The sequence below is a fragment of the Neofelis nebulosa genome, chromosome 16 (assembly GCF_028018385.1).
Source record: "Neofelis nebulosa isolate mNeoNeb1 chromosome 16, mNeoNeb1.pri, whole genome shotgun sequence".
Lineage (NCBI taxonomy): Eukaryota > Metazoa > Chordata > Mammalia > Carnivora > Felidae > Neofelis > Neofelis nebulosa.
Window position 1 is genome coordinate 20,072,952 of NC_080797.1, and position 27,789 is coordinate 20,100,740.

At 52.5% G+C, this 27,789-nt stretch overlaps 1 protein-coding gene across 5 annotated transcripts; it reads right to left on the minus strand.

Moving 5' to 3' along the window:
* Positions 1–27,789, minus strand: DNAI2 (dynein axonemal intermediate chain 2). Of its 5 annotated transcripts, none has more exons than XM_058703704.1 (13): positions 27,674–27,789; positions 21,767–21,960; positions 19,644–19,805; positions 18,573–18,694; positions 15,437–15,579; positions 14,369–14,482; positions 10,783–10,922; positions 9,564–9,686; positions 7,295–7,518; positions 3,325–3,460; positions 2,656–2,802; positions 1,997–2,094; positions 1–722 (listed from the first exon to the last, which is right to left on the minus strand). In XM_058703704.1, exons 2-13 carry the CDS (start codon positions 21,947–21,949, stop codon positions 122–124), a joined length of 2,193 nt encoding a protein of 730 aa, XP_058559687.1. In that variant the 5' UTR covers positions 21,950–21,960; positions 27,674–27,789; the 3' UTR covers positions 1–121. The 5 variants fall into 5 exon arrangements, with proteins under 5 accessions (XP_058559687.1, XP_058559688.1, XP_058559690.1 ...); XM_058703705.1 differs by having other exon boundaries at positions 21,767–21,957; positions 27,674–27,769; XM_058703707.1 differs by having other exon boundaries at positions 27,605–27,688.

The following is a 27,789-nucleotide window of genomic DNA, read 5'->3' on the forward strand; positions in this document are numbered from 1 at the left end:
TTATAGCACCATTATCGTTAATTTAATCTAAGAATTAAGCCAGTGGAAAGCTCACAGGCGTACAGGAAGGAGCAAACTCATTCGTCCATCTGCCCTCAGAGTTGGGGGGTGGGGGCGGTGCTCAGAGACATTTTAGAAGTGGACAGACCGCCTTTCCGAGCTGTGTGTGGAGGGGAGGGTCAGGAAGGGAGGAGAAGCCCCTCTCCCTGCCCACAGGTCTTTCTGAGGCTGAGGCCAGCCCGTCGGAGGCTCTGTAAGCTTTGAGGGAAAATAATTGCCGGGAAAAACCCCGGGGAAGCAGAACCCACGGGAAGAGACAGGGCCAGGCTGAAAGGCAGTGTGGAGCCCCTCGGGGTATGCTCGGGCGGCTGAGAGGACGGGTACCCAGCTCGGGCACGAGCCCTGCCCCTTCCTTCCTTCCTTCCAAGAGGTCCCCTGGGACTGGGCTCAGTGAGTAGTGGGGGCCAGCACTTGGTGGGGCGTCGGGTCGGGTCAGGACCCCTCTGCTCCCCCAGCCCTCCCTCCCTCCCTCTCTCCTGAGCTCAGCGCCCACGTGCAAAGCCAGGGCGGTGCCAGGGGATGGGAGACGGAGGTGCGGCGCGAGAGGGGCCGCGGGCAAAGCTGGCCTGCCCCTTCTAGGTCGGAGCCTGGGCACCGTCGCCTTCTTCCTCACCAGGGTCCTCTCCTTCCACCTCTTCATCTGCCTCCAGACCCGGCTGTTTCTGCCAAAGAAAGACAGTGCAGAACCGTTGGTGGGGCCGGGCCCGCCCTGCACCCTGGGAAGTTGATCCCCTGAGGCCCAAACCAGCCAAACTGGTGGAGGCCCAGGAGACTGTGCTCCTGGCTCTGTGGCCTTGAGGGCCTAGTGGGTGCTCAGAGCGAGCCAGCGAGTGTGGACGGCGGGCACGGCCTCGGGCATCTCACAGGCTGGGGTCCAAGTCCTGCTTCGGTCGCTTTGCTGCCTGGGTGACCTCGGGCTAACGCTCCTCCTGAGTCTCCTTGGTCCCCTCGCCCGTGAAGTGGACACGATTCCTCTCAGGGCTGTGGCCCAGGTTAGAGATACAGGTGTAAGGGCTCAGCACTGCTTTCTGAGCTCTGACCCCAGAAGTTCTGGCCAACTGCAGAAAACTAAGGCTAAGCGGGTTGTTCTGTGCACCTTACTCCCTTCTGAGGCCCAGCTTCTCCGCCTGGAGTGTTCAAGCAGCGGGAAGGAGTGCTTTTCGGGACCCCTAGAAAGTGCTCTAGAGCCAGAGAGCACGGACGGGTGAGTTCCGCACAAATCATGGGGTCAGCAGCCGGCCTCCGTGCCTCGGACCTCCCAGCCCACCGCCCCCTCCCAGGGCCTCGGGGCTCACTCTGAGCTGCCAGCTCACGCAGCCCCGGGTCTTTGTGGCGGTGGCCACGCGTGTGTCCCGGTGCCAGCCGTGTTGGCGGAGAGGAGGGCCACAAGAAGCGTGGAGCCAGGCTCCTGCCCTCAAGCAGCCTACAGTCCACGTGGAGACTCAGGATTTCTCAGGAGCAAGGGAGTAATTGCTCCCATTGGCCAGATGGACAGGTTAAGGTCCACCTGCTGAGGCCACTTGCCCAAGGTCACCCAGGAGGGCAGCGAGCAGGCGGAACCCAGGCGCCAGGGCTCCCACCCGGGCCACCCGAGCCCCCGTTCGGGACCCTACAGGCTTTGTCTTCTTCATGGCTTCCGTCTCTTTCTTCTTCAGCTCCGAGTAGATGATGTTGAAGAACTCATCCTCGGCCTTGGTGACCAGCTCCTCCAGGTGGAAGGTAGGCTCCTCCTCTCTCAGGGAGTCATCCCTGCCCTCCGCCTTGCCTTTCTCCTTCAGCCGCATCTCCCGGTGCCTCGCCTCCAGAATCTTCTCCCGCCGGGTCTCCCGCTCAAATATCTGGGGTACACGGGGACAGGGAGGCCCGTGGGGAGAGGGTGGCAGCCGGCGGCCGGTTCCCAGCACGGGGCCGGGTTTAGCTCTCTTGCTTCACTCACAGCATAAGGCAGGGGTCTGTTCTCAGCGCCAACGGCAAGAAAGGAGGGCTGGACATCGAGATCAGGAGGCAGGAGCAGAGCCACCATGTCACCCAGTCCTGAGAGGTCCCCAGAACGGAGAAGACGTGGAACAGAACAGCCATACAGCCGTGCACCGTGGGGCCCTGGGTCAGGGGAGCACCCGCTCGGTGGTGGGCCCACAACCTTGGGCAGAGCCGGGGGGCTCGCCCAGGGCCTCGGCACCGGGGGGTTCAGTGCCACGGTGTGCCCACAGTGCTGGGGTGGGGTGGGGGGGCGTCATGATGGCTCTCAGCCTCCCAGCTCCCTTAGCCTCCTGCCCCAGGGTGGCCACCTTCCCTCTGTCTTCTCTTCTGGCATCTGCTAAGCCTTCATCTGCCACAAATGTGACCTCTGGGACCAAACAAACTGACCTAGTCAAACTGCTTGGGCAGTGGGAAAGCCAAAGCCTGCGGAGGTGACAGGACTTGCCCAGGGCGGCTTGGCTCCCGAGTGGCGAAGCCAGGGCCGAGTCAGACACTCCTGATGCCACTTACGAGCTCATTTCAGGACCCCACGCCACCTCCCCGAAGGCCCATGCGTTTCTCTCTCTCTGCCTGGCCTGCTCTGCCACGGGGCCGGGGTCAGCGCCGGGCACTTACCAAAGAAGCCGTGTTCTTCTCGTTCTTCTGGAGGGTGCACAGCCCATTCGAGACCTCCAGCAGCGTGGTCGTCCCCAGCTGGGAGCCGCAGGCGATGAAGCATCCGTTGTCCTGCACCCGGAGGCAGAAGAGGGCCTCGTCGCACACCTGTCGGAGGGGCCAGGCAGATGCGGTTGGGTTGGAGAGAGGAGCCAAGCAGCTTGTCTTGAGTCCCCGGCCCCTGGGGAGAGGGGCACTTGGCCCGGCTCCATGTTCGAATACTTCGGGGACTCCCCTGACTCACAAGACGAAGTTCAGAAGTTCACCCTCTGATATCGGCCGTCAAGACCCTTTGCCCCCCTCCGGCCTCACCTTCCACCACACCTGACCCCACCCACCACGCCTCACCCCTTCAGTCCAGCCCACGTCCATCCTGCAGCTTCCCAAATGCCACGCCCTTCCATGGCCCACACTAGCGGGGCTCGGGTGTAGCTATGCCGATGTGACCTGAGCTTAGGCTGGAAGGGTCAGCTGCCAGGAGCCCATGCCGGGGCTGCCGAAGGAATAGGTCTGGTGGGAGGAGAGGCCAGGCTTTCCGCTTTTCTTTTCTTTCTAAATTTCCCCCAGGTAATTCTGCTGGGCCACCAGGACCCAAGGGCCTGGATGCATGGGGAGTGGGATACACGTGACCTTGAGGCTGAGGGCAGGGTCACACTGCTTGAACACGAAGTCCCAGATGTCCAGGGTCCCGTCCATTCTGGTGGTGAAGAAAACCGCAGGCCTCACTGGGCTCCAGGCGCCATCGGTGAGGTAAGCCATGTGGTACCTGTGGGGAGCCAGGTGCCAGCGGTCAAGGCCCACTGCGGTCGGGAGGCACAGAGAGGCTGCTGAGCTGCCGCTCTGCTCATCCAGGCCCCCTGGGCTCTAGGGTCTCATCGCTGGGCAGGAAGTTCTTCCTTGTGTCTGACTTCTAGCCATGCCAGCCTCGCCCACCAGCCGTGGGCAGTATGCACTTTATTTAAAAAAAAAAAACAAAAAACTTTAATGTTTATTTACTTTTGAAAGAGAGTGAGAGAGGGGGAGGGGGAGTGAGACACACAGAATCGGAAGCAGGCCCCAGGCTGTCAGCACACAGCCCGACAAGGGGCTTGAACTCACGAACCACAAGGTCCTTGAACTCACGAACCACAAGGTCATGACCTGAGCTGGAGTCGGATGCTCAACCGACTGAGCCACCCAGGCGCCCTGATAGTATGTACTTTAAAGGCTCTGGTCCTTCCCAGGGGCTGAGCCACTAGAGTTTCTCTACAGCTAACTCCAGGGGACAGGCACATGTTGCTGGATCTGGGCCCAGTCTCCCAGCAATCGGACTCACCGAAAGGAGTCAGAGGAAGAATATGCCCAGAGAAGTTCCTAATATCGATATTTAGAAGAACGTTATACTTTCTACTCGGTGGGGGATCTAGATTTTCGAAGACTTCTGTGGTAAGGAATGAAATTGGACCCTTATCTTATACCATATACGAAAGTCAACTTGAAATGGATGAAAGACTTAAACATAAGACCCGAAACATAAAATTCCTGGAAATTTTATGGGAAAAGCTCCCTGACCTTGGTTTTGGTGGCCATTTTGTAGACGTAATGCCAGAAACACAAGTGAAAAAGCAAAAATGAGTAAGTGGGGTACATTGACATCAAAAGCTTCTGCACAGCAAAATCAAAAACTGAAAAAGCAAAAAAATTAAAAAAAGAAGATAAAAGAAAAAGCAATCCATGGGATGGGAGAAAATATTTGCAAATCATATGTGTGATGAAGGGTTAATATCCAAAATATACAAAGTATATAAGGAATTCATTCCAAAAAACTCAATAGTGAGAAAACAAATAACCCGATTAAAAAATGGGTGATCGACTCCCTCTCTTTCTCTGTCCCTCCCTGGCTCACACTGTCTCTTTCTCAAAAATAAAGAAGGATTAAAAAATTTTTAAAGGGGCGCCTGGGTGGCTCAGTCGGTTAAGCGACCGACTTCGGCTCAGGTCATGATCTCACAGTTTGTGAGTTCGAGCCCTGAGTCGGGCTCTGTGCTGACGGCTCAGAGCCTGGAGCCTGTTTCGGATTCTGTGTCTCCCTCTCTCTCTGCCCCTCCCCTGTTCATGCTCTGTCTCTCTCTGTCTCAAAAATAAATAAAAAACATTAAAAATTTTTTAAAAAATTAAAAAAAAAAATCTGTGCTGACAGTTCAGAGCCCGGAGCCTGTTTCGGATTTTGTGGCTCCCTCTCTCTCTCTCTCCGACCCTCCCTGGCTCACACTGTTGCTCTCTCAAAAATAAATAGGCATTAAAAATTTTTTTAAAAATGGGCAATGGACTTGAACAGGTGTTTCTCCAAAGAAAACCTACCAATGACCAACAGGTACATGAAAAAGTGCTCAACATCACTCATCATCAGGGAAACACAAATCAAGAACCCAAGGAGATAGCTCCTCACACCTGTTAGAGTGGCTATTCTTTTTTTTTTTATGTTTATTTTATTTTTGAGAGAGAGAAAGAGAGTGCAAGCGGGGGTAAAGAAGACAGAAGGAGACAGAGAATCTGAAGCAGGCTCTGACAGCAGAGAGCCAGACACGGGGCTTGAACTCACGAACCATTGAGATCATGACCCGAGCCAAAGTAGGAGGCTCAACCAACTGAGCCACCCAGGTGCCCCTAGAGCGGCTATTCTTAAAAAGACAAAAGATAATAAATGTTGGCGAGGATGTGGAGAAAAGCGAGCCATTGTGCACTGTTGGTGGGATTGTAAGCTGGTGCAGCCACTGTGGGAAACAGTAAGGAGGATCCTCAAAAAATTAAAACTAGAACTACCATCTGGTCCAGTCATGGCATTTCTGGGTCTTTATCCAGAGGAACTAAAACCAGAATCTCAAAGAGATATCTGCACCCTCATGCGCACTGCAGCATTATTGACGACAGCCAAGATATGGAAACAACCTAAACGTCCGTCAGCAGATGAGCAAATAAAGCAAACGGGGTATATATTCAATGAAATATTATTCAGCCTTAAAAAAGGAAATCCTTTCATTTGCAACAACGTGGATGGACCAGGAGGACATTCTGCTAAGCGAAGTAAGCCAGACACAGAAAGCCTGCATGATCTCACGTATATGCAGAATCTAAAAAAAAAAGTCAAACTCACAGCAGCAGAGACTGGAACAGTGGTTGCCAGGGGCTGGGGCGGGGGCGAGGGGGGGAAACGGGAAGGTGATGGTCGAAGGGTACAAACTTTCATTTACGCAACGTAGGTCAGTTCTGGAGATCCAGCATGCAACATAGTGCCTCTAGCTAACGATACTAGACCAAATTGTAAAATTTGCTAAGACAGTAGATCTCAAGTGAAGTGACCCCTGCCCCCCCCCCCACCACAAGAATAATTACAATCAAGGAGGTAGGAGAGAGGTGATGGACATGTTTATGGCTTTGATGGTGGTGATGGTTTCACAGGTGTAACTTAGCCCCAAACTCACAGAGCTGTAGGCATTAAGGATGTACAGCCTTTTCTGGGTCAATGACACCTCAACAAAAGGGTTGAATATGTATGTGTGTGCATATATATATATATATTTTTTAATTTTTTTCAACGTTTTTTATTTATTTTTGGGACAGAGAGAGACAGAGCATGAACGGGGGAGGGGCAGAGAGAGAGGGAGACACAGAATCGGAAACAGGCTCCAAGCTCCAGGCTCCGAGCCATCAGCCCAGAGCCTGACGCGGGGCTCGAACTCACGGACCGCGAGATCGTGACCTGGCTGAAGTCGGACGCCTAACCGACTGCGCCACCCAGGCGCCCCTATTTTTTTTTTTAATAAATCTTCCCAGGAGATCTTGATGCAACCAGATTGGGGAGCCACTAGAATAGAACATGTTCATTAGGGTCCACAGCGACACCAGCACTGCAGAGTCTGTGACAGCGTGAGCTAGAAAGCAACCCCAGACTGACACACAGGAAGGCTGAGAGGGCACCAGTCCCCCCACCTGATGTGTCTGCTCCGGTCTCTTAGCTCTGCCTGCCTTGCAGCATCTCTGTGCATATGGCACTCCCTGGCTCACCCAAGGGCAGTGAGACCACCCTGAGGGGCTCAATCTCATGCCCCCCCCCCCTTGGCCTCTCCTCTGGGCAGACCGGGAAAGCCCACAAGCTTCTCCGATCCAACTACAGCGCTCACAGCTGTGTCCCTCTCTGCTCCTATGTGCCCAGCCTTGCATGAGGGGAGACCCACCAAGCTGTCCTGATGAGGTACCCAGATTCTCAGTCCAAGCTTCCTGGGTTCAAACCCCACCTGAACTTCTTACCAGCTGGGAGAACAGAAGCAAGTGGCTTTGCCTCCCCATGGCTCTGTCCCCTAACACACACAATGAGGGACAAGAGGAGTAATGCTACCTACTTGTAGGGTGGGCTTGAGGGTCATGAAAACACCCAAGGCTGTTATTATGACTAACACAGGCTGTTTGAAGCACATCCCTTTACGAAGTGGCTGGATTAGGCTCAGGTGTGCATGGAGGGGTGTTCTGGGTGGACACGTAGAGGCTCAGGGCACTCCTGGGCTGGCTCCCTCTGTCCCTCCCACCCTCCTACATTCCCCTCCAGCCCCAACCTCCCTCTTACTTGGTCCACATGATGGACGACTCCCGGCTGTCTTCTGACCAGATGCGGGCAGTCCAGTCGCCGACAGTCAGGAAGTTCTTAGGATAGAATGGATTTCTCTGGAGGGCATAGATGGGGCCATGGTGGCCTGAGAAGGTGCACACAATCTTCTCGGCTGACGTTTTGGCCTTGCGATTGCAGGAGATGACAATGCCCTGCTCGGTGCCCACCATGAACTTGGTTGGCTGTGGAAGGGGTGACACAGGAGTGAAAGGTTCCATGAAACGTCAACTCAGGGTTTATTGTCATGGTTAGCAGCCTTCTGGAGTCAGATTGGATGCGTCTAAAGGTACTGGAAGGGACCTTCGTGTAAGCTTATGCTCAGGCTGTTGCCCAGCCCCTCCTAAGGAGCTGGCCTTGCCCTTCCCGACTTCATCAGACCCCATCCTCTGTTAGAACCTGCTCAAGGGCGCCATGTTTAATGAAGCCCTCTCGACTCTTCCAGACCTTGGAGAAACTCATCAGCAGCTACATGATACACACCTCTTCAGGTAGTATCATTGTGTCCACTAGCATTTTGCCATAAAGATCCCGAATGTCTGTTTATGGAAAATGTGAATGATTGAATGAATAATGTAAAACAGGAGTCTAAAAAGTCCCCTCCCCCAGCCTTCAGTTACTTCCGAAACTGGGCTATACTGCAGTTACTTCAGAAACTGGGCTATACTGCATACCCATATTCATCCCACCTTTATTCACAGCAGCTAAGAGGTAAAAAGCAACTCGAGTGTCCCAACCCAAGTGACATAGATGGATTGACAAAATGTGGTCTATACCTACAGTGGAATAAAAAGGAAGGAAATTCACAGCTTTAAAAAGGAAGAACATTCGGACACACACAACAATGTGGGTGAACCTTGAGGACATGATACTCAATGAAATAAACCAGTCACGGAAGGATGAATACCAGAAGAGTAGAGATGGAAAGTAGAGGGGCCGGGAGAGGAGAAATGGAATGTGAAGAGACACAGCTCGAAAGGCCCAGAAAAGCGAGTAATGAAGTAAAACGCAAGGCTCCTGCAAGCTAGTGATGGAGAGAAGTACCCAGATCCAGATGGCCTGCCATGCCTCCACCCTTGGACTTCTTGGTGGGGTTGGAATGGTGAGCCTGGACCTTGAGTTAGAGCCCTGGGTTTGAGCCCCAGTTGCACAGTGTCCTAGAGCATATGACTTACCACACTAAGGCTCATTTGTTTGTCTGGAAAGGAGGGACAATAACATTATGGTACAAGATGGTCGTGGGCGATTACGCAAGCTCATCACTGGAGGGAGTTACAAGTGTCCAGCACACAGAGTGTGCTCAGTGACAGGCATGGGAGAGCTGGGGGACTACTGGTGGTATTGTCATTATATCAGGCACTTGCTCTAGAAGTCCCTGATTTCAGGACAGAATGCTTTTCTGCATCCTCCCCACACTGACTCTCATGCCCAGGGTTGGGGATCAGTTAAATTGTCTTCCACCTGACTTCCCCAGCGTTCCTTCCCCAGCCTTGGGTGAGGGCTCCCAGGGCAGGGGTGAGGCCAGAGCATCTCCAGCTCCCAAGAGCCTGGGAATGATGTCACATGACCTGAAAACAAACAAGAGATGATCCCAAGGGGGAGCCAAACCTGGGCTTCGGTGACACATAAGCCAGGAACAAGCCCAAGCCAAGAGTCATCTGGGAAAGTTGTTTTCTTGCTTTGGTGGGAATCCTCATTTGCTGCTTCTAGAAGCTTCCATCCTTTGACACTTTCATGTTACTGCTCAACTTTGATCTTTCTTTACCATTCCTTCCCATTGCTAGATGCTCTAATTGTGCCTGTGCTCTGGTTTTCCAAGGAGCCTCCTCTGACCTCATTTCCCTCTCCAACACCTCTTCCTTCCCCTCAGACTGTGAAGCGACCCACACTAGGCAGGGACAGGGCCTGGGCTCTCCATGTTGGTCCCGGGTGGGGCTCTTCCTACAGAATGGGGCCCTTCTGGAATCCTGTCCTCTGCGAAAGCTTGCCTTCTGTTCAGCACAGCTGCTACCCAAGCAGTGACTTTGTGTGAATGAGGATTGGCTTCCTTCCTCGAGAAGCTCTGCTGCCCCCTGCTGGAAAGTTCCTGGAAAGACCACACACAAGCCCGACGACCACAGGAGGGAGGGGCTCCATGCCGCTGTTGGGTGCACGTGGTAGACGCTGGCTCCACCCGGCTCTGGCTGCCCCAGCATTGGAAGTCGGGGAAGGGAGAGCCGGGAACACTCACCAAAGTAGACTCGAACTCCAGGGAGATAGCCCCCAAGGCATTCTCCAACTGCTCCTTTCTGGCAATGTCCAGGATCACCACCTCGGTGGGCTCGCTCATCTTTCGGATATCCCACCACATGACCTAATGGGAGGGCGGGGCAACTTTGAGACCGAAGTCCCTTGATTCTCCTAACTTTTGCCTTTCCTACCTTCCTGGGGCCAATTACTGGGGCCAAAGGGGTGTGTGTTAGAGATGACCAGCGATCCTTAGGACAAACACACTTGGAGAACCACTGCTCTGGCCCCACAGTCCCAAACCTGGCCGCTCATCAGGGTCATGGGCAAGCTTCATAAAATCCAGATGCTGGGGCCTCACCCCAGACCTACTGCCTCAAAATTGCCAGACGTGGGCTCTGGAATCTGAAATCTTTTTTTTTTTTTTAATTTATTTATTTTGAAAGAGGGAGAGAGTGGGGGAGTGGGGGAGGGGCACAGAGAGAGGGAGAGAGAATCTCAAGCAGGTTCTGCATTGTCATAGTGGAGTCAGATGCAGGGGCTCGACCCCATGAACCGTGAGATCGTGACCTGAGCCGAAATTAAGAGTCAGATGCTTAACAGACAGCCACCCAGGTGCCCCCTGGAATCTGAATTCTTAAAGCCTCCCACAATATGGTAATATATAGAAACATTATAAATGCCCATATGCTTTGATCAAGAAGTCCCACTGTACATTGGAGATGTATCTTCACATGTGTGCAAAAACTTAGATACAAACACACTCTGCTACACAATCATGACATTAAAATCCACTGAAATAAATTTTGGCATACCTAATGCAGTTCCTAACAGGCACGAGGCAGTGCTTTGTGAAATATGACATCATCTTCAAGATACACTAAATGAAAAACGTCAAGTGCAGACCAATGCACGAGGTGTACAGAAAGAGTGAGGAAGACAGATGTATTTGCTCCTGTCTCCAGTGGCGGTCCCTGAAGGCGGCCGTGAGAAACAGATGAAGGTGGGTGCCTACAGGGAGGGGGGCCGGGAGGTTTGTGGGCAGAGGTGGGAGGAAGGTGTTTCCCCGTCTGCCCTTTTTGCCTTCTGGACTTTGTTCCATGTGCATCTATTACCTACTCTCTAATTTAAAAATAAAATGCAAAAGGAAACGCTCCCCCAGGGGCTTCTGGAGGGGACCTGGGGAAGTATCACTGCTCCCCACACTGTGGCCGGCTGGCTACCTGCCCGTCCGTGGATGCTGAGAAGCACTCAGTGCCCGTCTTCGACTGTAGCCAGATGCTGCCATACACGGGGTCTCGATGGCTGAACTCAATAGTGGACAGCTCTGCCACCAGGCTGCCCTTCCGAGTGTCCCAACAGGCTGTCAGGGAGGAGAGTGAGGGCAAGGTGAACGGAAGCCCAGGCTTCTTCCTCCACGCAGGAAGCAAGGGATGGAGGGATGCTGCTTCTCTTCGCAGGTATGTAGTTTTTTTTTTGTTTTTTGTTTTTTTCAGAAGCAGGGCTCGGTCCTAACCTGCCTGAGTTTCCTCCCAACCCCTGAAGTTCCCACACAATCTCTATGGAAAGACTCCCAGAGTGCAAGCTTCACTAATTCCATTGAATTCCTACCATGTGTTGAGCACCACACTACCTTGGGAAGCCACTGGAAATAAGACCATCCCTGTCCCTGAGAGGCAGGAAGGGGGACCTGCTGTGATTTTCCTGGTGGGGAACACATGAGGGTGGTCAGGGAGAGCTTCTTGGAAGGAGTGAGAAGGATCACAGACTGAGGAGGAGCCTGGGATGGCAGTTGGGGGGGGGGGCCAGAGAGAAGTGTCTCCACCCCCAAAGAAAGGTTCCTGAAAGTAAAAAGTAAAAAGTAAAAGGTAAAAACACTGCAGCAAATCTCTTCTGCTACATAAACTCCCTTTTACCCTCTGCACTTTGGCTGCCCTGGATGGGATTGCAGATCACAGACCCTTTATTCAGATCCATTACAAGGACTTCACCTCTTCTGCTTTACCAAGAAAGCCTTGAAGCTTCTCTCATTTTTGTCCTGACAGATTTTTTTATTTGGGGGCGGGGAGAGAGAGAGAGAGAGCAGGTGAGGAGCAGACAGAGATGGGGAGAAAGAATCCCAAGCAGGCTCTGCATTGTCAGTGCAGAGCCCAATGCAGGACTCAAACTCACAACTGTGAGATCATGACCTGAGCCAAAATCAAGAGTTGGATGCTTAACCAACTGAGCCACCCAGGCGCCCCGGAGAAGCTAGTTTTGTAAGAGAGCAACAAAATAACTCAATCCATAAGTTTTGATTTATGGACTCCAAGTCCAAGACCTTTGCCCCTGGACAGGACTGGCCCAGAGATGAGCTTTCTTGGCCAAGTTTGCTTGGCTAGGGACAGAGCAGCGCTTGGGGGTGGGCCCCCTGGCAGCCCCTCTCGAAGGTGGCACAGGCCCGGAGCCCCGGCTGCTCTGAGCTGGCACGAAGAACCCTGAAAGGGGTTATGAATAATGAGCAAGGCAAGCCTCCTGAATAAATCATGGCACAGTGGCTGGGCTCCAGTCTTTTAGAGCCCTGGCACCCAGGTAATTTGACAGGGAGATGTGTGGGAGCCCACGTCTATTCCCAGGGAGGAGGTGGCAGGTCTGAGAGGGGGGTCAGAGGCCTCAGAAGAGTGTCTAAGAAGTTTCCCAGCCATCCAGCTCCTACTCTGGGAGGAATAAGGGTAAATAAAACGACATGTGAGGGTAAGATGGGAGGGGGCTCTTTTCATGCCCAAGGTCAAGTCAGGCCTGGGATGCAGTTAGGCTGAGTGTTCACTGCTTGGGGGCCAATGTGGCAGGCAGGCAGGCAGACAGGGCCCATGGGGGCAGTTTCCTTCCAAGCTCCCTAGGGATCCAAATCCCAGTTTTCTAGGTGTTCCATCAGCAAAATCAGCCGAGCAAGGACCTTTGAAAATCTTCTCCATAAAAGCAATGAGAAAACGGGCAACAAAGTGAGTCAACTTTTTCAGGACAACTTAGTCAAAGGCTTGCAGCCATCCAGAGAATGCTTGTTCAGGAGAACCAGCTGAACATCGGTAAGGACACTGAGTTTTGTGGCATTTTTAACTTGCCCTAGTTAAGACCCCATACTCTCTGAGTCCACGGTAGCCTTGAAAAATAACATTCTGCCTTCCCGGTGAAAACCGGCTGCCTCACAGCAGCAGGAGGGGTAATCCGGCTGAAGTTCATTCACAGTCTTCCAACCAAAGAACGGTGACTATATGAACTGTCCACTGGGTCCCTGGATGACCATGTCCCTCCCCACCCCCTGCAAGTTATCTGTATTTAACCTGACTTAGAGCTTGCTCCGTGGGAAAAAAAGAGGCAACTGTTGAAAATAATAATTATAAGCAATTGATTAACTTTGCAGTTTCCTGAAGTGGTAGCTAACAGCAAACTATCCAAAAGGCTTAAAAAGGCAAGCCCGGAGGGGAACCTGGGTGGCTGGTTGGTTGAGCGTCTGACTCTTAGCTTCAGCTCAGGTCATGATCTCACGGTTTGTGGGTTTGAGCCCTGTGTCAAGCTCCGTACTGGCAATGTGGAGCCTGCTTGGGATTCTCCCTCTCTCTCTGCCCCTCCCCTGTACTCACTCTCTCTCTTTCAAAATAAATAAGTAAACTAAAAAAAAAAAAAAAAAAGGACAGGCTTGGAGAACAAGGTGTCCATTGGGATGTCCACTGGGGCTTTGAAAAGCTCCACCATTTGCCTGGAGATCTGGAAGGCCACATGCCCGGGTAGGGCTGTGTGAATGCCCAGAGCTGTGCACTCGCTCAGGAAAGAACTGAGGAGGCCCTAAGCTGTTGCCTCTTCTGACCCTGAGGCTTTGTGCAGAGGTGCAGGTGGGGCCAGCAGCTGCCCCGCGGAGTGTCGCAGCCATGCTCAAACAAGCACACAGAGGCTCTCGGCAAACACTGGTTGCCTGCAGGTGCTTGAGGAAATCTCTGTCCCACCATTAAGCTAACCAAGCAGAGAGCATGGCAGGCACACATGATAGAATGCAGACGTCACAGAATTAGATAAGACAATTCACTGAAGAAACAAACAGCAGCAAATAGCAACGAACACAAAGCCTACAGTGGTACAAGTACCTGATTTCCAAAACTGTCACTTTATATTGTGTAAAGAGAGAAATTTTCAACAAAAAAGTTACAAGATATATAACAAAATGAGAAAGTGTGGCCTATACACAGGAAAAAAGGCAATAAATGGAGACTGTCCCCAAGGGAGCCCAGCTGTTGGACTTACTAGACAAAGACTTTAAATCATTGTGTGTTTTTTTTTTAAATTCTTTTCTTATTACATCAGGATCTCTTTATTTTTTAAAAATTTTTTTAATGTTTATTTTTGATAGAGACAAAGACAGAGCATGAGTGGGGGAGGGGCAGAGAGAGAGGGACACACAGAATTGGAAGCAGGCTCCAGGCTCTGAACTGTCAGCACAGAGCCCGATGCGGGGCTTGAAATCACAAACTTCGAGATCATGACCTGAGCCAAAGTCGGACCCTTAAACAACTGAGCCACCCAGGTGTCCCTTGACCTGTAGTTTTCTTAAAACTTGTTATTCTGAACTGGTCTTAGACTTACTTGAACTATTACAATTGGAGACACTGCTGAGCTGTCAGCAAAGCCTGACTACCCAGATGTCTGGAGTTCATCCTCTGTGGGAAGTCCCCACCTCACTCTGTGCTCCCTGGGAAGCCCGGCCAGGTACTTGGGCCCTGGCAGACAGCAGCGGGGGGCTGGGCTTGCTCCCGGTTAAGCACCTGGGTCCCTCCTTACCCAGCTGCCCATTGTAGCAGCCTCCCAGAAGCACGTGGGAATCTTTGGGGTTGTACTCCAAGGTGACAAGAGGTGACGATGGCTTCAGGACGATTTCAGGCTTGTTGGGATTTTCTATAAAACAAACAAACAAATTGATCTCGCCAAGTCTGGAAAGAAAAGAACGGAGTCAAACAGTTTAACCCTTCCTGAGATGGGCGATGGTAGGGGGATGTCTGGAAGTCCCTCCTGTGTTTCTCCAGGCTGCAACCTCTAGGTCCTGGGGGCCAGAATCTGGCACTCTTGGCCCTAGGGGCTCTTTTAGTGGTTTTATTTTTGGTAATCAGCAGCATGTGTGTGTGCGTGTGCACGCACACACATTTTGGAGATTCGGTAGGAAACCGGGTTTTGACCCCAAGGTTTTTCCATAAATCCAACTCTCCCTGACTTCTCCAAACCAATTTCTTTGTCTGTATAGTGGGGCTAATGAAGGAGTCCACCCCCCCCCCTTGCCCCCCAGGGCTGTTCAAAAGCATAATGTGCTCAGTTCTGAGCTTGGCACTCACACCTACTAATAACAGCTAACGTTTATTTTCACAATGGCCACAGTGACGGGATGTCCTACAGTGTATCGTTCACCATCGCTGGCCACCTGACAAGGCTCGTGCCCTTAGAGTGAGTGCTTCTGTCAACAACGGTCCCTGCTCCCATTGCCCCTACTGGCCATGAATTAAGGACCAATGCCAGGAAAGTGGGACAGAGGTGAGTCTCCTTCTCAGTCCGCTGGGGACTCTATCTGAGTCTGTGGAGTCTAGGATTGGGATTCCATGGGGTTTGGTCTTGAATGCCCTGATCAAGGATCTGGAAATGAAGGGAGTTTCCTGCTTCTGATATGGCTCTGGTTTGGCTGCTTCTGAACCCAGACAAGGAAGGGATGGGCAGCTTCCTGGGGTCCCTGGTCCCTCCCTAGAAGGGACCTGCCCTGTGAGAGTCCCCTGCTTGTGGCTTCTACCTTCCACTCTTGTGCTTTGCTGGCCTCTGCCCTGCCCCCTCAGTTTTCCTGGACCCCCGGACCCTTCCACTTCTCACCCAGGTCCCAGATGTACGATTCATGGCTCATGCCCTCAGGCGCACGTTGAAAATTCAAGCAAGAATATGCCACTGCCAACTTTCTGTTGCCATCAGGGTGCCAGGAGAGGTGTGTGGCTGACCGCTTGATTACCTGGGGATCCCTTTACAGGAGAGGGCAGAACACTGGCATGGAAGGCTCCCCACACCTCTTATTTACTCAGTTATATCTCTAAAAAATTCAAACGTATTTAAGCAATCACATTCACTCGGAGAAATTGATTTTTAAGAACAAAGTTTAGAAGAGCCCTTCATCCAAACCTGGATCTCACCACCCATAAATAGAAGGTAATAATAAAAACTAAACCAGTGGGAACAAAATATCAAATTCCAGTCTGATATTTCCACTTGCTGAAAGTTTTGAGCCTGAGGCCTGATTTCCCATTGCTATTACAACGAAAGGGGAAGAGGAGAATCCAGCAATCCTCCTCCTTGGTATTTGCCCAAAAGAGTTGAAAACTTTTGTCTAACAAAACATTTCAGGTGAATGTTTCCAGCAGCTTTGTTCATAGCTGCCCAGACTTGGAACCAACCAAGACATCTTTCAGGAGGTGGATGGATAGATAAGCTGTGGTCCATCCAGACAGGGGAATATTATTCAGCATTAAAAAGAAACGAGCTATCAAGCCATGAAAAGACACAGTGGAAACATAATGCACGTCACTAAGTGAAGGCGACCAGTCGGTAAAAGGCCACATACTGTATGATTCCAGCTATGTGACATTCTGGAAAAGGCAAAACCATGGAGACAGTAAAAAGATCAAGCGTTAGCCAAGGGCTTGGGGGAAGGGAGGGATGACTAAAAGGAACGTGGGATTTTAGGGCAGTGAAACTATTCTATATGATACAAAACCCACTGAGTGGGGCGCCTGAGTGGCTCAGTCGGTTAAACATTCGACTTTGGCTCGGGTCATGATCTCACGGTTCGTGGGTTCAAGCCCCGCGTCGGCTCTGGGTTGACAGCACGGAGCCTGCTTCAGATTCTGTGTCTCCCTCTCTCTCTCTGTCCCTCCCCGGCTGTGCTCTGTTTCTCTCTCTGTCTCAAAAATAAACAAATATTGAAAAAATTAAAAAAACACCCCACAGAGTATGCAACACAAAGAGTGAGCCCTAATGGAAACAATGGACTTTGGGGTGCCACAGGTTGACTGTTGTGTCCCCCAGATTCATATGTTGAAACCTAATGTCCAATGTGATGGTGTTAGGGGGGTGGCTGTGGGAAGTGATTAGTCCCCGATAAAGGGGCTCCAGAGAGCCCTCTCACCCCTTCCGCCATGTGAGTTCCGGCAGTGAAAAAATGGCCGCCTATAAACCAGGAAGTTGGTCTTCACCAGACACAGAACCCAACCACCTTGATCTGGGACTTCCAGCCTCCAGAACTGTGAGGAGTAAGCTTCTGTTGATTATAAACTACCCAAGTTATGGTACTAAGTACCAGAATGCTGGTTCCTGATGGTGACAAAGTCCCCACCCTGGGGCAGGGTTTTGTTGATGGTCAGGAAGGCTGTGTGGGCTCGGGGCGGAGGGGGCGTGTGGGAACTCTCGTACTTTCTGATCAGTTTCGCTGTGGGCCTGAAACTGCTCTGAAACATCAACTCTTCAAAAAAAGAGGGGAGGAAGGAGAATGAGCAAGAAGTAAAAAAGAATTAAGCACTTAATGGCCCAAACTGAGACTTTGCCCACGAAGTAATCAGAAGGGATGAAGGAAAGTAGAAAGCAAGATACCCTTCTTGCCCTGTGATTTCTCCACTTCACTCCTCCCCAGGAGCACGGTTAGAAGGCTGGGATCCAGGAGACCTTAGTTCCATCCCTGGTTGGGTCACCCCTTCCCCCTCCCGTGTGCCCTGGGCACCCGCTCCTCCCTGAAGTCAGTCCCCTCATCTGTCAAACATACAGGTTGAATGGGATAATTTCTTTTTTCTTTTTTAAGTGTTTGTTTATTTATTTTGAGAGAGAACATGCACACACGCAGGGGAGGGGCAGAGAGATGGGGAGAGAGAATCCCAAGCAGGCTCCAGGCTCAGCACAGAGCCCAACGTTGGGCCAGATCTCACCACTGTCAGATCATGACCTGAGCTGAAATCAAGAGTCGGACCCTTAACCGACCGAGCCACCCAGGCACCCCTGTGAGACGATTTCTAATCTATCATCCTGCTAAGGTATCCACATGTGAGGTCAGACCCCAGTAGGGCTGGGGCAGCAGGGAGGACAGCCCTCGCCCCTCCCCCCTGGCCCCTCTCCCAGAAGTGCTTGCTCCTACTCTGCATACCACAACTCAGCCCTGGATCACAAAAGGGTCCTTCCTAGTTGTGCTGGGACTGGGTCAAGTACTTCCCAGGACCCTCAGTGAGCCATGGTAGCAAAAGGAATCCCCACGAGTTGGCATTTGAGACTAGTCCCTTCCAAAATCACAGGTATATAAACGTATTTTAAACAAAAAAAAAAATAGTGCTACGCTACACGCTGTTCTGCACCTTGCTTGTTTTGCTTCACAAAGTAAATCTTGGAAACACTCCCCAGCAGGCTGCCTCCTTCATCCTGACATGTGCGTGCTATCCCCCGGGTAGGCGTGCCAGAATTGCTCGAAGCACTCCCCTACCGATGGGCTTAGCTTGGTTCCAGCCTCTGGCTGGAGTGCCTTCTGCTGCAGTGAGCGTCCACACACACGGTGACTTCACACACGTGTATCTGTGGGATCAAGTCCTGTTGTCAAGCTTCTGTCCTTGGAGGTCATCACCAGGTACACTCCCACGAGTGTGGGATGAGGGTCCTGTGGGCCCACAGTGCTGCTGGGTCACTGATGGTCCATACTTTGGACTCATTGTGCCCTGCGTGACTCAACCCGGCTTGCACACGGCTTTGCAAATTCGCTTAGTCTTTCCCTGGACTCTGTCCTCTCTTTCCATCAACCAGACCCGCCCCCAGGGTCGGGACCAGTTGGTTGCTGGGTGCTCTGTTGCTCTGCTCCCTACAAAGCTCAGAGCACAGAGGGCATTGCACCCACGGCATGGAGTGATCGGCAAAGAGTGACCTTGGGAAGCACCCAGCCACAGGGGTGGCAGAGAGCGTCCCGACACCTGCCTAGCTAGGGAGGTACCTTAAAACATTGATGGTTTTAGCTGAAGGGGCCTCATCTGTCACCTCCACCGCATCCTCGTCATCAAAATACTCCTGGTAGATGTCAATGGCATTATTCTGCTTGATGCAGTGCTCCATGATCTGAGGAGAAAACATCAGGAGTTCTTAGCAGGAAAGAGAGGTACCTGCAGCCTGACCAGGCTGAGATGGCAAGAAATATCTAACGGTCTTTCCCAGCCTTCCAGCCCGTTGCATTTTCAGTGGGGGCAGCATTGCTTCCAAGGGAAAATTCGTCTTGGAGGGTGAAATACTACTTTTCATGCATAAAGCACAGATATACATACAGTACATAAAGAAATATGCTGATGGGATTAAAATTTCATGGGGGAGGCAATTAGGAAAAACATGAAAAGACTCGTTGGGGGACAACAATGAAAAAAAGGTGAAGAAACATGCCTCCAGTCGCACAGAACTGGTAATCGCTCCATATACAGCACCAATCTTCTGCTGCCACCACCCAGAAGGCCCTCTCCATTTTTCCAAATGTCCACCAAGGAAAAACCTCAAGCTCAGGTGTCTCCTCTTCCAGGAAGCCTTCCCTGATCCCTTCAGCGGGAAATTGGATCTCCCTCTTTACAGAGCAAAATGGCAAGAGTCATCCCTCATAGCATGTCTTTCTACATTACACGGTGATATCTCTGTATTTGTCTCTGACCTCCAATGGATTATGATAAACTCTTTGGGGCAGGATGCATGTGAATTTTATTTTTTGCCATCTCTCCTGTGCCTGGCAGAGACTACAGGCTCAGTCCAAATGTGCCGAATGAATGAATGATCCCTGCCGGCACGCAGCTCCTGGGTGGGGTTCTTTGGAGTCCTTCTTGCTCAAGGGGAGCACCTGTCAGACTCCGCCTCAAGCCTGTTCAGCCCTGGTACCTTCCCATCTTCCCCTTTGGTCTGTTGTTGTGGACTGGTCTGCCTGCTCCCAGACAGAAGGTTCCTTAAGGTACCTAGTGATGTTCGTCCGCGTAGTGGCAGGAGCGGAGCCCGGGGCCAGGCAGGTGGGGCACCGCAGTGATGGAAGCCTTACCGAGCCAAGCTGTGTGATGGCGTTGATGTAGTTCTCGTCCTTCTCCACCTTCTTCCGGAACCGGATCGTCTGCTCCAGCTCCAGGGGGTTCACATCCTTGGGCCAGCCCCCCTCCACGTGGTTAATCCCCCGGGTCTCCATCTCAAACCGCTCTGTGTTGACCTACACAAAGCCCCAGGTGAGAAGATATCTGCCTGCCCCGGTTGTAAACATTAGGCCATGTCCCCAAACCAGGATCCTGGGGCTGCCTGCCTGTGGGCCCTGAGCACACAGGAAGGGATCAGCGAGGTGCCCCTGGCCAAAGCCACTTTCAGGTTCCGGCAAGGAACTTTGTGGTCCTTGGGGGGGTCCCAGGTAGCCACGGAAGTGCCACCCTATGGAGCTAGCAGCTTCGAAGCTGATGCCTCTGGCCGTGGAAAATCCAGTTCTGACTTTATCGAAACCCTAATGCACCAGAGGAGCCCCCCACTCCTACCCCCGCCGGCCACTCTGTGCGATCCCAAAGAAAGAGAAGTGACTAGTCCTGCTCTGCCTTACCATTTGCAATGTCATAGGATTCGAAACACAGAAATGATGAAAAGTTGGCGATTACTTTGCCCGTTCTCGGAAGTAGGGAGGATGGTATGTGCAGATGGATTTTTACCCCTTAAACTTGCCACTTTGTTTCCTTTCCATTTGTTCCCCCATTTAAAAGATTGTGGTAGGGGCGCCTGGGTGGCTCAGTCGGTTAAGCGTCTGACTTCGGCTCAGGGCATGACCTCGCGGTCCGTGAGTTCAAGCCCCGCGTCGGGCTCTGTGCTGACATCTCAGAGCCTGGAGTCTGTTTCGGATTCTGTGTCTCCCTCTCTCTCTGCCCCTCCCCTGTTCATGCTCTGTCTCTCTATCTCAAAAATAAATAAACGTTAAAAAAAATTTAAAAAAATAAAATAAAAGATTGTGGTAAAAGACATACAATATAAAACCTCCCATTTTAACCATTTAAAATTTTTTTTTAATGTTTATTTTTTTTTGAGACAAAGAGAGACAGAGCATGAGCAGGGGAGGGGCAGAGAGAGAGGAAGACACAGAATCCGAAGCAGGCTCCAGGCTCTGAGCTGTCAGCACAGAGCCTGACGCGGAGCTTGAACTCACGAGCTGTGAGATCATGACCTGAGCCGAAGTCGGACGCTTAACCGACTGAGCCACCCAGGCACCCCCCATTTTAACCATTTAAAAATGTACGATTCTGTGGCATGAAGGACAATTCATATTGTTAGGCGACCACCAACACTGTCTAGTTCCAGAACTTTTTCATCACCCTAAGTGGAGCCCCCAAAGCCACTAAGCAGTCACCCCCCTCCTCTTTTCCTTTCTAAGCCAGCGCTCACGAAAGCTCTAAGTCGTCCCAGGATGGAGATGTGGCAAGAGACCCCAGCGCATGTGGCCTTCGCGGTGGCCATCCTGTTGAGTCAGCCATGCTGTGGACAAAATCGCCCCGGTCCCCGTGACAGCAATTAGCCCTGGGAGAGCAAGAGACTCAGTGTGTTTGAACCGTGAGTTATTGGAACCTCCCACAATGTGTTTTGGCGGAATCAAGTGTGATTTGGGACATGACAAAGCGGGTTCTTCTCTCTTGCAAACTAGTTTTGTCTCCACAGTGCCTGGCATAGTCCAAGGCGGATCTCGGGCTCTAGACAGGCAGGGAGCTCCGACTGCAGTGTGATGCCCAGTTCTCTCATCACATCATCAGCCCCTCTGACCAGAACTTTCCATGGCACCCTTTCCTTTCCACCAGTTGGGCAGGCGCCTGCCGATCTGAATCCTTGCCCCCTCAGGATACCTCTCCCAGATGTACCACATGCCTAAGACGACTTAGAGGTGAGACCAGAGGCCATGGGAGAGAGAACATCTTGATTCCCATTCACCTGGCCCAGGGAGTGGCTGGTGCTGGGTCTTTTCCCGCCCCAGGCACTGTGGTGGGTCGTGGGGGCGTTTCTGTCCTCATACTTCCAGCATCCGCCCTGGGCCATTCTAACTGGCTTCCAGTCACCCAGATGGAGCCACCCAGTCCCACTGTCCACCCTGGCTGGCCATCCTGCCAGACCCCACCTTCGCTGGCCCAGGCCCCGGGGCCAGGGACCCACCTCGTGTTCTGACATGCTGGTGGAGCACTGGATGCCCGTGTCCACGGGGTTCCGCTCCACGAACTGCTCTGCCAGCTCAGGGTTGGGCGGGATGTTGATGTTCAGCTCGGCCTGGCGGTCAGAGAAGTTGCATTGCTTCCCGAACTCGCTTCGCTTCTTGACATACACGTACACGATCTCCATGGTCCCGGCTGCTGCAGGGGCAGAGGAAGGGTGTGAGGGAAGGGGCCCCACCTGGCTGCTTCCCTGTCCCCCCGGGCCTCACCGGGGGTGGTTTCCAGGTTCCTAGTCTGGTTGGGGGGGAAGGGTCCTAGGAGATTTGTTCGGAAGCTGCGTCTGCACTTTTAAAAAATCATTTATTGGGGCGCTCGGGTGGCTCACTCGGTTGAGCATCCGACTCTTGATTTGAGCTCAGGTCATGATCTCACAGTTTCGTGAGATCAAGCCCCGCATCAGGCTCCGTGCCGACAGTGCGGAGACTGCTTAGGATTTTCTCTCTCTCCTTTTCTCTCTGCTCCTACTGGGTGCACTGTCTCTCAAAATAAATAAATAAACTTAAAAAAATCATTTACGGAAGGGCGCCTGGGTGGCACAGTCGGTTAAGCATCCGACTCTTGATCTCTGCCCAGGTCATGATCTCACGGTTCATGAGTTCAAGCCCCACATGGGGCCGTGTGCTGATGGTGTGGAGGCTGCTTGGGATCCTGTCTCTCCTCTCTGACCCGTCCTTGCTCGTGCTCTCTCTCTCTCTCTCATAATACACAAATAAACTTAAATAATAAAAGATCATTTATTGAGTACTGAGTACCTGCTAAGCATTATCGTGTTCAGTTCTTGCAACTGCCCTTTGAGGTAGACAATAAAATCACCATTCTACCTTTCAGGAATCTCATACTTAGCGATACCCTGGGTGTCTTGCCCAGGACCACGTACGTAGCTAGTAAGCGGTTCAGCTGCTCTGCCTGACTCCAAAGCTCTTACTCACCAAATGATGCAGTTTTTACCGAGCTACCATGTTTACTGGGAGGCAGGGAGAAACACTGATGGTGATTATGTTGAACTAAATCTCCGGCCACGCCCTGGATCTGACCCTACAGCACACAGATCGGAGAGCCCCAGGCCTCTCTGGAAACTCTCCCACCCAACCACCCGATTGTCCAAAAGGCCACCCACCCCTTCCCAGAGTTCTAGGTTACTGGGTGCTACCCTTCACTGCTCCTTCACCACTCGAAGGGGGGCCCTTCCGGAGACTCCCCTCTACATCACTCCGACCGCGATGGGGCTGGGAGTCTGCCTGAGAAGGGGAGAGACTGCCAGACCACTTTCTCCACAGGCAGAATAGTGGGCCTTTGAAAGACTGGTTGGGCAGGGCACAGTGTGGAACTGGAAAGCAGGCTGGGCTGGGCACTGACTTCAAGTTCTGGCCCTGCCACTTGCCAGCTGCTTGACCATGGTTAGGCCACTCTCTCTGCCCCTCTCTGGCTTGTGCTCTCTCTCTCTCAAAATAAATAAACTTAAAAAAAACTAATTACATAGACTTCTCTTTAAAAAATTTTTTTGATGTTTGTTTGTGTGTGTGTGTGTGTGTGAGAGAGAGAGAGAGAGAGAGAGACAGAGTGAGAGCCGGGGAGGGGCAGAGAGAGAGAGGGAGAATGAATCCGAAGCAGGCTCCAGGCTCTGAGCTGTTAGCACAGGGCCCGACGTGGGGCTCTAACCCACGAACTGCGAGATCATGACCTGAGCTAAAGTCAGATGCTTAACCGACTGAGCCACCCAGGCGCCCTGAATTACATAGACTTTTCTAGGAATGCATAGGTTTTGTGAATGCCAGACTTCATGCTTTACATTTGTTCTCATAGTTTCCCTTACTTCACCTACTCAATTGGCAAACATTCACTCAAAGCTGAATAATCAAGAAAGCGTGGTACTGGCATCAGAATAGACATATGTATCGATTGAATGGCATTGAGAGTTTCGAAATAGACTTTGATACTTATGGCCAACTGACTTTTGAAAAAGGCACTAAGGCACCTTATCAGAGAAATGACGGTCTCTTCAACAAATGGTGCTGGGCCAACTGGATGTTCCCATGCGAAAGAATGACCGTGGACCCCCTACCTCACGCCACACACACAAATTAACGCAAAATGGATCTCAGGCACCAGCGTAAGAGTGAAAACTAAGGAGAGAAACGTAGAGGGAAATCTCCGTGACGCTGATAGGGCAGATTCTTTAGACATGGCATCAGAAGTATGGTCCATAAAAGCAAAAACAATGATAAATTGGACTTCTTTTGAATTAAAAGCTCTGCACCTCAAAAGATAATATCAAGAAAATGAAAAGACAAGCCACAGACTTGGAGAAAATATCGGCATATTCGGTCTGATAAAGGACTTGCATCCAGGATACACAGAGACTTGCGGGGTCCCGGGCGCCATGAACTTCAGTTTAGAGGTTCCCTCACTGCATGCTCCCCACAACCCCCCCCCCAAACTCACAATTCTCATTCTACATATGAAGAAACCGATACCTGGAGAGTTCAAACACCTTGTCAAAGGTGGTGGGTCTTAAGTTGAGGCAGAGCGGGGGCCCAGACACGTCTGGCTCTATGGCAGAGTGATTCTTAGCCTTGGCTACACAGAAACTCCCAGAGGGCTTTACAAAATCACAACCCTCGGGGCGCCTGGGTGGCGCAGTCGGTTAAGCGTCCGACTTCAGCCAGGTCACGATTTCGCGGTCCGTGAGTCCGAGCCCCGCGTCGGGCTCTGGGCTGATGGCTCGGAGCCTGGAGCCTGTTTCCGATTCTGTGTCTCCCTCTCTCTCTGCCCCTCCCCCATTCATGCTCTGTCTCTCTCTGTCCCAAAAATAAATAAAAAACGTTGAAAAAAAAATTAAAAAAAAACAAAAAAAACAAAAACAAAATCATAACCCTCAGGTTAAACTGCAGACAAACGAAATCAGGATCTCTCGGCAGTAGGTGTTAAACTCCCGGGTGAATCCTAAAGTGAGGGTTCTTAATTTCTCAGCCAGCATGCTCCAAACCTGGGATGTTCGTTCAAACTATGGAGGTTCCCAGGCCCCTCTTGCAAATGTGGACTGTATGTCTGGGGCGGGGCCTGGCAATTTGTGCTTTTCACAATCTGGGTGAATATTACGACCAGACGTGTGTCTAAGCTGCCTCCTCTTACCTCCAAGGCTGCAAGGTGCCAGACCAGTGGGCCCTGGCTACTGGCACCTGAGATGCAAGGCCAAGAGCTATTGTGATAGCCCAGAAGCACTTGCCTGGAGTGGCCTTGGGCCTGGGAGCCGCTGGGGTAGGAGTGAGGGAGTGAGGGTTATCCTAGGTCCCTTTGCATCCACGTATGATGTTCCTCGAAGGCAGCATCATCCCAGCCCGCTTCCAGCCCCAGAACAGCTCGACCTGAGTCAGACTCACAGGAAACAGGATCTCCCGCTCTTTCTCCTGGTCTGGAGACTCTCTTGTAACCCGGGAAAGGTAGAGGCCATGGCTCGGACAGCAGAGGATGGGAACAGAAACACAAGTAGCAGAAGTTGCCCCAGTGTGTCCATTCTACACGGGCAAGGGTAGGGCCTTGTGAAGACGACGGTCAGTTCTCGCCTTCACCAGCGCCCTGCAGAGGGGCCACAGCGCTGCTCCTGGGCCCCCACAGTGACGACGGGCTGCCTGTCTCTCCCTCTGGTAAAAGACACTTGCTGCAAAAGCCAGTTCTCTGGGGACACAAGGAGGCTTAAGAACGTGAGGAAACTCCAGGGGCGCAAAAATAGCCTCTTTAGCCCAGATCATATGTGAAACAGCTTCGCTTTCCTCCTCGGTGCCTCCCAAGGCCAAGCCAGGGGCGAGAACGGAGGCATTGTTTTCTATCTGGTGGCAGACAGAGGGGACATTTAAAGGCTGGCCCGGTGACGGGAAGACAGCTCATTCAGGGACCCAGAGTGAGCTCTTTCTCCCAAGCCGGCAGGGCCCGAAGATGAATAGCGAGGTCAGAGCAGGGGTCTCAGGAGGTCTCTCCCCGCCCTGGTGAGACAGAGGCCGCTGGCTGCAGAGCTGTCTGCCTGGCGGAGGGGGGGGGGGGATGACGGGGGGGGGATGGCAGGGGGGGCTTCCAAGGGAGGTGGGGGCAGTACTGCTGCTCTTTGGGAGTTTGGGGAGGGGCGTCCCCCACCCGTGGGAACCTAGAGACCCAGGGGCAAGCGGGACTCTGCAGCGAGTCCCAAACATAAGAACACGTCTGGCTGGGGACGTGCTGGCGTGAACATCAGAACTGCAACCATCTCCCGCGTGCCAGGACGGTCAGACTGGGACCTCCAGCAGTTAACAAAAACTCCTCTCCCGTAATGATAAGGCGCACCGTGATTCCTGGAAAGAACTTCCCTCGACTTAAGAGAAAGTGTGTTTTCCAAGCTTGGGTGGGGCTGAGGGAGCCGCGGGGCGGAGGGGCTCCGTTTGGGAGCTTAGTGTAGAGGCAAGAGGAAGGTGGCTGGCCTTCCCTCTGCGCTGGACTCCACGCGGTATAGACGCGAGAACATTTTCCTCTTCCTTGTGGTCCCTGGGGCAGCCCTTAGTCTTTGTGCCTGGGACTGATGGCCTCTATGTGGCCTCTATGTGCCCCTGGCTGGGCAGAGAAACACAGGTGGAGAGCTTCCTTCCCTCTTTCTTATGTCCTTGTGCACCTTCTGGAATACGGGGTCCTTCAAATGAGACAGACCTCGCTAGGAATCCACCCCACCCTCCCTCACCAGGGCATCCCACCAGGGCAATGCTAGGCACACTGGGGTCCACCTGGGGTGAGCTCCAGGTGGAGGGGGAGGACAGGCAGAGGTGGGAGGAGGTCCCCAGAACCGAAGGGTGCTGTGTTGGTGGTAACCTGCTCTCCCCACTACAACACTGCCTCCTTGAGGGCAGACTGTGGTCTTTTCATCCACCGTCATCCCCAGTGCCTGGTGCAAGAAGGAGCCCAACACTCCCACTGTGAGCATGCTGAGGGCCAGCAGGGTCCCACAGCTCTCTCCTAGAACTCTCTCTCCCCTCCTCTTCCTTTTCTGATTGGAAAAACAAAGCAGAGCTAGGGGTGAGAGGGGGAATCACAGGGTCTGAACGTCCGAGAATGCACTTCTGTGGTTCAAGAGAGTGTGATCAACTTCGAACGCGTTGCAGGAAGGTGAAACTAAGCGTGTGACCTTAAACGTGGTATCCCAGTGGGCATAAGGAGCGCCTGGGTGGCCCAGTCCTTTAAAAGCATCCGACTCTTGATTTCGGCTCAGGTCGTGATCTCACGGTTTGTGGACTCGAACCCTGCATCCAGCTCTGTGCTGACAGCACGGGGCCCGCTTGGGATTCTGTCTCCCTCTCTCTCTCTGCCCCTCCCCTGCTCGTTTTCTCTCTCTCAAAATAAAAATAAACTAAAAAAAAAAAAATGTCCCCCTCAGGTTGAGAAGTAAATAAAATCATGCATTTTGGGGGGACCTGCTGCCTAGTCTGTGCTCAGTAATTCTGAAGTCCCTTCCCTCCTTTCTTATGAGAAAGCCCACCTCCCTCCAGTTCAGCCCAGACTCTACTTTCCTGCCAGCCAGCTGTGAACCCTTTAGAGGTCTCCCTCCCTCCAAGACACCGGGGGATCAGGGGGATCAGGGCCAGACCGACTGGGAGCAGGGGGTGTAGGAGGCAAGGTGACCAGAACCTGCGTGGTCCGGTGTGTCACGAGGACTGAGGGCAGCCGGGAAAAATGGGGCGCGGACACCTGGCCCCCCACCCTCCCGCAGAGCTGTCCCAGGAGGCTGCCCCCACGGAGAGTTTCTGGCACTGTCGCTGATTATTACCCTCGGGGGCTCCCTGCTTCACTCTCCTCTCCTCCTCAGCCTCGGCCTCCTCCCGGCCCGCGCCCTTACCCTCGTCCGCTCGCTCGCGTCGCCGCCTGGCCGCAGGGGAAGCACCTGAGCCCCAGCCACCGCCACCCGGCTTCTCCAACTGCTCCGAGGTACGGCGTTTACCCGTTGCCTAGCAA

Bases quoted from the DNA above. Each gene is read 5' to 3' on its own strand.
- DNAI2 (XM_058703704.1), bottom strand. From the start codon at position 21,949: ATGGAGATCGTGTACGTGTATGTCAAGAAGCGAAGCGAGTTCGGGAAG. The intron at 19,806-21,766 runs GTGGGTCCCTGG...GGCTTTGTGTAG, and splicing joins CCAGCATGTCAGAACACGAG to GTCAACACAGAGCGGTTTGA. The intron at 2,095-2,655 runs GTAAGTGCCCGG...GGGACCTCTCAG, and splicing joins AGAAGAACACGGCTTCTTTG to GACTGGGTGACATGGTGGCT.